The following is a 12,672-nucleotide window of genomic DNA, read 5'->3' as shown; positions in this document are numbered from 1 at the left end:
GACTTCTGGACTGGTCACTACAATGGCAATTCGTTCAGCAATTCTTAACGTGCACCGGCTGTAAACAAACATGATTTAAGGACGAGGCGGGAGGAGACGTGTCACGCAGACGCAACATTTGAAAAAGGACAAACAGACGCTGGATTTCACTTTGCTTGGAAAATCCTCTATACAACCTTTAACAGAAGATAATGATCTTCAAACACCATATAAACAGCTTTGTAACAAGAATACAGTTGATTTAGTGTTTAGCTCCGCTTTAAACATGCAGCAAATCTACTGAACGCTAAATGTTAACTAAAACAATTGCTAATCAAATGTAATACTATGATAATTTATTGCTACGTAGTTACATACAGCAATTGACGAGTGTTGTTCATGTCTTACTCACTTAAATATCAAACACTAACTATTGTTTTTAAATTGTATGTATAATATTTGAAGAGAGGGCTACCATGCCAAATTCCTCCAAATGTAATCCACTAATACTAATTGAAAACATGTATGATTATTAACCTGAAAACATTCTAAGTGACTAATATTGCTTCTAAATAATGTTGCTAAAAAACGGTGAGGGCACCTGGCTGATTTAAATGCTTTTAACGCCTATTGCAACGATTTCTATTCAAGTCTATTCAGAACAATTTTAACCAAATTAAGTTTTTTGTGCTTTTTATTACTTATGATGTATTTCAAATTGACTTCCAAAGGTTTACAGAATCAACATGAAAAAAAAAAAAAAATTTTAATCATAATATTACACCGTATTATAACAAAAAAGACAAACAGTTAAAGGTGCACTATGTAACTTTTTTTGGAGTATGTTACCTTCTTGTTTCTATGGAGACGTTATTGCTCTGCCTGGAATGTTCCACGGTGTGACATTAAACAGCTTTACTTTACATTTATTGAATTACAAGTGGTTTTATAACTAAAAAATACCTAGAAAAACAAGCATTCTGACTGTGAGCGAGGTCACCTCTCCACAGATCTGACCTGTAACTTGGTTTGGTTTGGTCTCCAGACAAAGCATTAACATCTCCATGGAAAAAAAAAAAAAAAAAAAGTATTTGACTGACTCTCCACCAGAAAAGTTACACAATGCACCTGTAAATAAAATTAAATTTAAGTGATAATTTTTCACCTTTAACCATAATTGTCACAAAGAAAGTGCAATTTAGTAGCATTTAGGGGCAAAAGTGTTCAGGGTAGAATAAAGTCAATAGAACTAAAGATGTATCCATGTACCAAAGCTTGAGAACCACCTCCATTCATTTCTACTGTCTATGCACAAACATAGGCTGTCATCAGGATCAACTCCGTTCTGTTCTTTGTGTTCTGAAACTATCCCTGTTCTCTTACTTACCTACTTCCTTTGCATTCAAAACAGTATCTTTCAATGTATTTCTGAACCTATAAGCTCACTGAAACATTCAAGTATTGGGTGTTACTTTGTCTCATAATGGGACAGTATGGTGCAGATGCTAGCACACTGAATATAAGCTCCCGGGCAGTGCTTTTGTGTTCTTCAAACTGTTGTGGAAAGTGTCCAGTGTACAGGGGTGGAAAGAGCGCTGAAACATTGTACTCGAGTAAAAGTACATGGCAAAAAATACTGTGAATTATTAGAAAAAAACTTAGGAATATTTAGTCACAGATTACTGAATATGTGCAGTTTACAGAGGAGAATACCACCACATGAAAGAGTAACGTTAAAGGTGGACTATGTAACTTTTTTGGTTTGGTTCTTCAGATTTGTCATTACTCTGCCTGGAATGTTCCACAGTATGACATTAAACAGTGCTATCTTGCATTTATTCAATTGCAATTGGTCTTATAGCTCTAAAATACCTAGAAAAACAGACATTCTGACTGATCTGACCTGTCCCTTGGTCTTATTTGATCTCCGTGAAGATAGAAAGGTTTAATGCCATACTGTGAAACATTCCAGACAAAGCAATAACATCTCCATGGAGAAAAGCACTTGACGAAACCTCCATCAGAAAAGTTACACAATGCACATTAACTATCAATACTCAAAAACTGTACTGTGATTTTTGGTACATGTATTTGTCTCCCAACACTGTTCATTTATTTTGCCAAATTTGTTCTAAAGTAGAACAGACCCTCTACCAGAAAAGTTACACAGTGCACATTTAACAGGAGGACTGGTCAGTTAGGGTCAGCAGATTTGAGGAGAGGAGCAGTCCTCTGGACAAAAGTGTCCCACTGAGTCTTACAGCATCACAGTCAGTGTCCAGCAGGGGGAGCCAAGTGAACACAACAGGAAACCCCCCCAAAAAACTTTATTACAACAACTTGAGTATTTGTATTGGTAGTTTTCAGATTCTAGAATGTGAAGGTGTCATAATCCCAGGTGGGGGCAAGAGATAGATTATCCTCTTAATAACACTGTACTTTGCCATAAAAATCCAAAGGTAAATTCACAAATGCTGAACTTGATCATTTCTGTAGCTGACTAGACCCAAGAACTGTATTTCAACAAAAATCTGCATTATAACAATATTAATTTATCTGCCTCCATCTGTATTAAATCTTATTGGCCTATAGAATGTTGTGATGTCGTGTGAACAGATTTTCAGTTGCTTTCCACCCCTGCCAAATGTGTAAATTTGAGTTAACCAAAGGTGGAGTCCCGCTGGAGAGGTTGGGCACACAACACTGGTCTGTTATGAAGGACTGATTTTATGCAACAAAACTGTACAAGGAAGAGACATAAGTACAACAAATGCACTGGGACTGAGAGTATGGACTTTCCTAAACCGCCAAGTGCTGCTGATGTTTCGTTTTGTTCATTTGTTTGTTTGTTTGTCTGTTGGTGTCTCCATGGTGACTGAAAGGTGTTTAAACGACTTCTTCTCTTTTCTCAAAATGTGCATACACGAACTGTCAGTGCTCTGGTGTGCTCTCCTCCTGTTGTGGTTAATCCAGTGTATTAATGTTATTATTGCATTTATTTATAAGTCATATTATATGCACTGCCTGAATGTAGATGCATATATATAACGTTATATCTATCGAAACAGTTGGATTTATTGTCTCGATGTGCCTTTCCTGGCATGAAATAAACAAATCTTCACAGTCTACCTACGTCCGTGTGTATGTTCTGTTAGTAATTCTGACATATTTTGCATTCAGGGTATTGTTTAAAGGTAATAAAAATGATGCATCACTAGTCTGTATACAGCGCTTTTCCAGACACTCAAAATCACTTTACAACTGGTGCATTATTCATTCTCTCCACACTCACTCTTACTGTGGCCACAGGTGCCCCGGGACAAACTGATGGAGGCAAAGCTGCCAATCTGCACCCCTCCAACCACCACCAACACTTAAACGCCACACTACCACATTCATTCTAGGCACGGTGGATAATGTGTTTTGCCTAAGAACACAACAGTAGTTTTGTTGCACCTTATTTAAGTTCTAACCCTTCCCAACCCTCCTATATCTTTTGAAACATAACTAAATCAGGCTTTGATAATGAGATCAAAAAAATGTAGGCTATGTAACTCTTATAGTGGAGGGTCTACAATTATCTTGTCTCCATGGAGTGGTCATTTCTTTGCCAAGATTGCCCCACAATATGGCATTACAATTTATTCATTAATACCAATAACTTATTACTCATTTACACTATATATTTACCCTAGATAACTCTACGTCCTATCAGTCATATAATCTTGGCACTGTTCCTAACGACCTATTGTATATTGCTGAAATTTTTTTGTATTGTTTATTTCTATTTTATTAAATTTTTACTAGTACATATGCATTTATATAATTATGCCTTATTTGACACCAGTCTCTTGTTACTTTTGCTACTTATTTAGAATTTATTACCATTTATCTTTTTTCCTCTTGTTATTATATTATATTGTGATGTGTGAGCCACTGTGTCCAAGTAATCTCCCTTGTGGATCAATAAAGGCTAAGCCTAAATTATTTAACAGGGACAGTCGTAATCAACATTTCATAAATGTACCAGAATTAGACAGAGGCTGTTTTTCATCTACAGTCCCTGGACAGATGGTAAACATGGTCACCCTAAAAACACAACAATAAGAGTTATGCAAACAGTTCAATGTATTATGCTTAGAGATGTGCAAAAATATCCAAATATCCATAGCCTATATCATATCGTTTAATGTGATGATACAGTATTGATACTGGGGGCTGCTGTATCGATATATCACCACAAGTATTTATTGGTATATTTTGTTAAATTATTTTGTTACAACACAACAGTTTTGTTGCTTGTTTAGAGAAAGGAAAATTGTTTATATGGCATGTTTGACATATTCACTATTTTGATGATTAAAATGTGTTTCATATGAACAAGAAGCAGTTTCACAAAGACTTTTAGCATCACAGCCATGATTTAGCCATTATTTTTTTTATTGAACTGTATCGAATTGATTTGAAATATATCGTCTCGAAATGAAAGTGCACGAGATATATATCGTATCGTGGCCTATGTATCGAGGTATGTATCATATCTTCAGCTTCTTAACTATATCCAGCTCTAATTATGCTCATGAGTTTGAATCTCTTTGTTAATACCATGTTTAGCTTGTTAAAGCAGTCAATTAAAAATGTATAGTGTATGTGTGAAACACTTTGATGATAAATAATATATTTTTCATGTTAAAATGGTCAGAGATGCTTTCATCAGTGCGTGACCTCGGCGCAGATTCGGCCTCTGATTGGCTGAGCGTGCCCCATGCGTCTGCGGTAAACAAAACCAGCCGTACGTGCGCATGCGTACTGGAGCTAATGGAGGATAGGCTGGTACTGAGCTTACGGACTAAACTGTTCCCCTTTACGCTCTCTTTGCTCCTGTTTTCTCCCCCAATTTAGCTTCTTTACATCGCGGAGCGCACGTACCGAATAAGCCAGCGGACGGCGGTGAGTATATGCGCTTTAAAGTTGAGCAGGACTTAAATTTATTGCTGCAAAACGTGACCAGGACGGTGTTAGCACGAGTGTTAGCCGCTGATGCTACGGCTATACGGGTGCGTCTACTTCATGGAGGCTGCGTAACTCACTTATTATCACAATATTAGACATATGAACGCGCCTGCAGACAAGTTCTAGTTTTAAATGTGTGCTTTGCGTGTTGGTGTTGGTTAAATTTGCATGTCCACTTCTCCTTTACTTCTGTGATCGCTCATGTAGTTAACAAGAAACGCGTCGCTGCTCCTATGCTAATAACTGTATTATTATGCGTAATAGGCAAACGAATTTACATGCAGCGCTATTGAAACTGGACGATCTGTGCGGTGTTAACGCGGAAATTGCAGGAAATAGCCAGACCGCAACTTTCGAGACTTGTAATGTGTTGCTTTCGCTGTAGTTTTTGCAATTATGACACAAAATGGTGGCGTGGAGCGTGACCCGTAGCTTGTCAACTTTACACCTGCATACGCATGGTTACTGCAGAGTGATTATGTTGTATTTCTGTCGCTGTTAGAGGATCTGTCCGTGGATCTGTCCCGTGTGTCTCAGCTGGGCTAATGTTAGCAGTGTGGGCTAATTAAAGAGACGCGGCTCCAGCCAATCAGAGGCGCTCGTTCGGGCTCGTGCGCCTCTCATTGTGTTTCTGTGGGTCACTTTTTCCAACACATTTTGTACTGTGCACTTTGACTTGGATTTAATGAAGCACGGAACCTTTCTTGGAGAGGTCCGTTTCCTGCTTGTCTTAACGGGATGCTTTGTTTAACAGTTGCACAATCCGGCACTAAACTTATCTGTCTTAGATTTATTCAGTTATAGGTGATTTTATTGCTAGAAAATACTTGGAAAAAACATGCACAGAAATGGCATGCAACTTGTAATTTGGCCTGGTGGTGTCATACTGTGGAACATGACAGGAAAAAAAGAATCATCTCCATGGAGACAAGCAGATGGTGGACCCTCCACCAAAAAGTTACACAGTGCACCTTTATTTTAGACTGTAATAAGTAGAGCGATGTTGCATGTTATGTTGCTTTGTAGTGTTATGACTGTGAATGAGATTTGCTGGATATGGAGAAAGAGACGTTTAAGTGGCTATGGAATATTAACGGCTACATTTACATTATTAATAGTGTAGGCTGTCAAAATATATGTAATCACAAGCTATTTGAATACACTGAATATGAGAGATAATGCTCTATTCACCAGGGCATTTTTAAAGGGGAAAAAACCCATAATGATTACACTAGTTTTGTCAGAATAATAATAAAAAAAATAAAAAAATTAAACATGATTTAAATGTTAAAAAAACAGCTTAATACTCATTTGTTATTTATTTATAAAATAAATAAAAGGCTCTTTTAACCTTTTTATAAACCATATAATGCAATTTTTGACACAAAATACCATGTTTACAGTTGCGGCTTAGTCTTAATCAAAATCAGAACCAGTCTGTTTTCAATGCTAGTTTTAGTATTGATTTTATTGGTTTGTTTCTGAGTATTGGTGGTTTTCAGATTCTAGAATGTGATCATGTCTTACTCCCAGATGGAAGTCAAGAGCCAGATTTCCCTATTGATTACATTGTACTTTGACATGAAATATCCAAAAGGTAAATTCACAAATTTTGAACCTGATCACCATGACCATTAGTAACAAGACTCCAAAACTCACTATACAACAACAAATACAATTTTAGCAATATTAACTGTAGCTTAATTTAATTATCATTGGCCTATAGAATGTTGTGATGTCATCTGAAACTCTGCCATTGATTTTTGAGAACCCCACACCCCGTAGTACTGCAATAAATATTTTATTATGAGGTGGAATGGTGAATACGTTCTGAGGTTTGTGGAATAAGAATTATATTAATACAAATGTTAATCAAGTTTATATACATTATAGTACTTTTATTGACCTTAAAGGTCCATTGTGTAATTTTTCTGCTAGAGTGTCCGTCAAATGCTTTTTTCCATGGAGATATTCTGTCTGGAATGTATCACAGTAAGTTACAGGTCAGATCTGTGGAGAGGCAAACGGCTCACAGCTACAATGCCTAATTTTCTAAGTATTTCTGAGCTATTAAACCACCTGTAATTGAATAAATGTAAGGCAGACTTGTTTAATGTCACACTGTGGAACATTCCAGGAGAGCAATGACATATCCATAGAAACAAGCAGGTAACGGACCCCCAACCAAAAAGTTCCATAGCGCACCTTTAAAACTTTGAACATCATAATAATTAATCTTTCAGAAAAGTTCATAAATATTTAGATATTCTATGTATCAACATATATAATCAGTTTTATTTTCTTCTTCCATGTTGTGCACAGACTGCCCTTGTGTTTTGGCGTCGCGATGGAGGCGCCACCTCAAAATCATGGCTCCTCAAAGGGGATCATGACCTTTCACCCCACCATGGAGGAGTTCAAGAACTTCAACCGTTACATTGCATATATGGAGTCTCAGGGAGCCCACAAAGCCGGTCTGGCCAAAGTAAGTCCATACATTCAGTACAATCCAGATAAAACGGATATTTCAGTTGGTCATGTGGTTTATTTAGATGATTGGTCAATAGTGTCTTAGTCAACTAAGTTTTTTATTTAGATAAATGTGTAATGAGTTACCTGAAGATTTGGAAGTGAATCATGAGTTTAATCTGCATTTTTTTCTGTCATTTAAAAAGTTTCCAAGTACAACAACTGCATGGAAGTTGATGCAAAAACAAGTATTTATACAGGAAGAAACAACTAGGAAACTGTGAAAAATGAATGAAGAAAATGCAGATTAAATTGATGATTCACTCCAGATCTTCAGCTAACTCGCTATATACACTGCTGTTGCTGCTGTGGTTTTGATGGTTTTTTCCCATATAAATCCCTAAAATAGAAATAAAATAATTAGTTATTTTATACCAATTTTGGTTGATTAAGACATGATGGACTGCTCTACAGCTAAACAACTAGGGGACTACAGCCCTACGTGAATTTCTTTAGTTGACTGAAACTCTACTATTGTGTATTTCAAACCTCTCTCTAAACTCCTTCTCCAGATCGTGCCTCCTAAAGAGTGGAAGCCCAGGGCGTCCTATGAGAACATCGACGAGCTGGTGATACCTGCTCCCATCCAGCAGGTGGTGACGGGCCAATCGGGGCTCTTCACTCAGTACAACATCCAGAAGAAGGCCATGACTCTGCGCGAGTTCAGGAAGATGGCCAACAGTGACAAGTGAGAACTAAAGAAACAATGTGTTACATTCTACTATTGCTTTATTGCAGCTTGTTTATTGCACATTTTGAATATTTTTGAGGGATAATCCTGTTATTGTGTCAGTGGAAAGAATGTTTCAGTCTGACATTGAGAATCTAGCAGTATAACATCCCTTTATTAGTATGGTATGGTTTTTATTTGTACTGAGACAATGCACAACTATAACCAAGACAAAAGATGTTGGTGCCAGGTTTGTGGAAATACTGAAACTACAGATTCAATGCATAGACAACCTGACATGCACTTTTAAAACAGATATTACCTAGGCTCACATTGTTCAAATACCATTCTAAAAACAACATACTGCTAAACATTTAGGCACATGCACTCTTACCCTCTCCCCTTATTTATTAGCATCTGAATAAATGTTAAAGCTGAGTGGAACAAATTATTTTCTTTGTGTGAATCTAGGTTCTGTTGTCCAAACTACGACGACTTTGAAGATCTGGAGAGAAAGTACTGGAAGAACGTCACCTTTAACCCGCCCATTTATGGAGCAGATGTCAACGGATCGCTCTACGATCCTGTAAGATTATATACTTTTCTCTCAGTTGAAATCCTTCTATAATTTGTAGTCACTTACTGCCTAAAACTTTTTTTTACACTGTTTTTTAACTCAAGTGATTTCTGTGTTCTTAATCTTGTTTTAGTGTGTTTACTTGTATTTTACTCATATTTTTTACTTGTGCATTCTTATATTCCTTTTTATCTAAATTGTTAAGCACTTTGGGGCAGTAGTGTCTGTTTTTGAATGTGCTGTATAAATAAACCATGACCATGACCTTATTTCATTGCTTCTTCTCCTTTGTAGAACGTGAAGGAGTGGAACATCTGTAACTTGGGCACCATCCTGGACACGGTGGAGAGTGAGAGTGGCATCACCATAGAGGGGGTGAACACGCCGTACCTGTACTTCGGCATGTGGAAGACCACGTTTGCCTGGCACACGGAGGACATGGATCTATACAGCATCAACTACCTGCACTTCGGCGAGCCCAAGTCCTGGTGAGTCAAATGAGTCTTTATATCACACATAGATTACAGACAGAGGGTTAGCAGAGCAGAGTCTGCGGTGGGTGACGTCACTGTGGGATTAGTGGGTGATGTTGATTTCCTGTATGAAAACAATAACTCAGCTATATTGCTCAAATGTGTGTGCACTTATGCATTTCTTTTCTTTTTCTTTTTACATGTGTTTATTTATTTATTTATTACTGACAAACCCAAGGAGGTCAGGCTTCACACTCAACAAACTCCACTCTACACATCACATCTATACCCATTCATACTTAATCCAGATCCATAAGAAGACAAATAATAATAAAGTAATAAATAATACATCATAAATAATAAATAATAACAATAAAAACAACCCCCACCCCCCCAAAAAAACAAAAAACAACAAAATATGACCTTTTCTTTTTCGTTTCCTAAATGGACATTTTTTTCTATTTTATGTAATTATTCTGTTTGTTTGGTTTTTTTTACTTAATTTTGACTATTACCTTTTCTTTATATCAGGGGTCTCCAACCTACAACTTACATTTAGCTCACCAAAGGATTTCTGAATTATACATATTATACTGAATAACTCAAATTTGATGAATTACCTTTGTAAATGTGTTATTTTGAACTTTGTGTCCTAATACTTTGATAATGGTTCTATATTTAAAGACATTTAACTGTACAGCACTAAGGCTTACCCTCATGTCCACTCAATTTCCGGCGACCTCTAAAATGAGTGGATCTCTGACATTTTCAGGTTGTAGAGGTAGCTCACTGGACGCAAAAGGTTGGAGATCCCTGCTTTAGACAGTATTTCTTTGATAAAGTGGTAGTATTATATAAAAATAAACAAAACAAAAGCGTGTTTAAATTGGTTTAAATAAGAATCTGATTAATTTCACAGTTTAAAACATGGCAATAAAGGAAAGTAAGGCTGGGGATGATAACTTGTTCAACTTGGTAATGATCAAACGTTTAAATAATGTATTTGTGCTTTAATTAATTGCAGACTTAATTCTGTAATGCTTTTCCACAAAATAATTGTCAGTCTTTTCTTATATAATGCATTCAGTTTAGTAAAAGTGTGTGTTTTTGTTTGTAGGTACTGCATTCCTCCAGAGCACGGGAAACGGCTGGAGCGTTTGGCTAAAGGTACCAGGCCAGTTCTATGATGCCTCTGCTTTTCAATATACAAGTCTATGTTAAAATGTCTGTTTGTCTGGTTAGGGTTCTTTCCTGGCAGTTCCCAAAACTGTGAAGCCTTTTTGAGACACAAGATGACTCTTATCTCCCCCTCAATACTCAAGAAATATGGGATTCCATTTGAAAAGGTAAAAAGAGATAAGTTTGAACATTATAAACACTTATTAAGTATTACAATCTTAAAGTACTATGCACAATTGAGCTTTCTACCATGTTATAACCTTGTTGCCTTGAAGTTTTGGATGTCATTTATGCATGTTTGCGTAATTTAGCAATCTCTCCCAGGCCCTATTTGAACCCTCCTGATGGTTGACTTTAATATTCTGTCCAGTGCTCACCCCACAGGCCAACACATGCTCCCACATGACAATTCTCCATAAATATACAAAAGGAGGATACAAAATAATACACTACAACTTCACAAACCTGACGTGATATGCAGTCATTTCATTAGTGAAAAAGGATGCTGATTGTAATGTGATGATGCTCTGAAGGGGGCATCACTTAGTGCAGAGAGCAAAGGAAAGGAGAATGAGAGTGAAAGTTATTAAACATGTCACTATGTTGTTTTCCGTGAATATGGCATTTTCAAAACAATTAAAAGGTAACATGGTGATCTAAATGGTTTATCTGTCAAGGACAAGAACAGTCTGAACCAGAGAGTAAAAGTGTGTGGCAAAATCAGTGACGTTCAGAGGGAGGATTTGGCCTCTGTGTGGTGCTCCAAAAGACTAAGGCCACACTGAGCCAGCCTGACGACGTACTGCGCTCACAGTTTGTGCAAATGTCCTCTGGGAGGCAATATGTCACCCCACAACAAAAGACTAACCGCTACGCCAAATCTTTTATTCCTTCTGCCATAAAGCTTTTAAATGGAAAGTAAATTTGTTATTGTGTCCCTGATGCACTGAGGTTTGGATATATGGCATCTGTTTTTCTTTTAATTTTATTATTTATAGATTGTGCACGACCACAGATATGTGAACTGAATTGCCCTTTGGGATTAATAAAGTTGTTGATTGATTGATTCATTGATTGATTAAATAAACATTAGGTTAATCAAATCTGAAGGAAAATATGAATATAATTTTCTTTCTCCAGATAACCCAGGAGGCCGGTCAGTTTATGGTGACTTTTCCGTATTCGTATCACGCCGGATTCAATCATGGGTTTAACTGTGCCGAGTCCACCAACTTTGCCACAGAGCGATGGATCGAGTACGGCAAGCAGGCCATTTTGGTAAGTGTTGAACAAATATATTTTATAAGACACAATAGCAATCTTTAACTTTGAATTAGAAATAGATTCAGTTTATTGAAGGTGCTATACCTGATATTACAGTCTTAAATTAAATCATAGTTAATTTGAAACTGTTTGCAGTGGCCTTGGTGCATTCCAAGCATCCTCATTATTCATTGTATTGAGTTAATACATGCTTTTCACATTTCAGAGGTCAAAGTTCTGCCATCACTGCTAACAACAGTGCTAATGTTACTTCCTTGTTCCTGACTTTATAATTAGATCCATTATTTTAACCCTTACGGCTCCTTATACAATAGAATTCCAATTTTATTACATTAAAAAGGTACAGCCCCTTAACTTGAATCTCTTTTTTTTTTAGTGCTCATGCCGTAAAGACATGGTGAAGATCTCCATGGACGTGTTTGTGAGGAAGTACCAGCCGGAGCGGTATGCCCAGTGGTTGGCCGGGCGAGACGTGGTGCCCATCGACCACTCCAGACCCACCCCAGAGGCCAGGGAGTTCCTGGGGGAGAGCTCCAGCGAGGGCAGCTACTGTGGGGGAACTACGACGGGCTTTGAGGAGAACGGGGACTGTAAGAGGTCAGTCTGTTCTGGGTTTTGTCAACAGTAAATCAGATACTAATCGATACGAAAACTAATATTGAGACTAGATATTCATTTGAGGAGGTATTGATACTAAAAAAGTCACATTCACAGGACAGAAATGAACCTTTCCTGAATGTCTTTAGAATGATCTTGAGCTGTATCAGAACAAGTATACGAGCACATAGACTAGTATACATACATGGACACTATGGAACCTACCTAGACCACTGAGGGATTACAGAGTTAGTCTATTCCTTGGTATTGAAATCAAGTTTGACACCAGTCTGTTCTAATAACAATACGCTTGCCCACACTGACAGACTGCCTAAATTCATGTACTATCTAGTAGTGTATAGTAATCCTGA

General features: G+C 37.2%; 1 protein-coding gene across 4 annotated transcripts in view; it reads left to right on the top strand.

Annotated features, from left to right (window-relative positions):
• The first annotated feature begins 4,793 nt into the window (after window positions 1-4,793).
• kdm4ab (lysine (K)-specific demethylase 4A, genome duplicate b) overlaps window positions 4,794-12,672 on the top strand; it is a 53,828-nt gene continuing 45,949 nt past the window's right edge. For all 4 annotated transcript variants that reach the window (XM_055151515.1, XM_020940887.2, XM_020940886.2 and 1 more), the window contains exons 1-9: window positions 4,794-4,929; window positions 7,315-7,477; window positions 8,034-8,209; window positions 8,663-8,777; window positions 9,063-9,256; window positions 10,359-10,408; window positions 10,484-10,587; window positions 11,561-11,698; window positions 12,081-12,301. In XM_055151515.1, coding sequence (XP_055007490.1) covers window positions 7,340-7,477; window positions 8,034-8,209; window positions 8,663-8,777; window positions 9,063-9,256; window positions 10,359-10,408; window positions 10,484-10,587; window positions 11,561-11,698; window positions 12,081-12,301 — 1,136 coding nt within the window. In that variant the 5' untranslated portion in view covers window positions 4,794-4,929; window positions 7,315-7,339. The remainder of the gene's footprint in view (window positions 4,930-7,314; window positions 7,478-8,033; window positions 8,210-8,662; window positions 8,778-9,062; window positions 9,257-10,358; window positions 10,409-10,483; window positions 10,588-11,560; window positions 11,699-12,080; window positions 12,302-12,672) is intronic.

The sequence above is a fragment of the Boleophthalmus pectinirostris genome, unplaced genomic scaffold, assembly GCF_026225935.1.
Source record: "Boleophthalmus pectinirostris isolate CB_2022bp ecotype Guang Dong unplaced genomic scaffold, ASM2622593v1 HiC_scaffold_16, whole genome shotgun sequence".
NCBI lineage: Eukaryota > Metazoa > Chordata > Actinopteri > Gobiiformes > Gobiidae > Boleophthalmus > Boleophthalmus pectinirostris.
The sequence above is the reverse complement of the archived record's forward strand: the minus strand, read 5'-3'. Positions and strand labels throughout refer to the sequence as shown.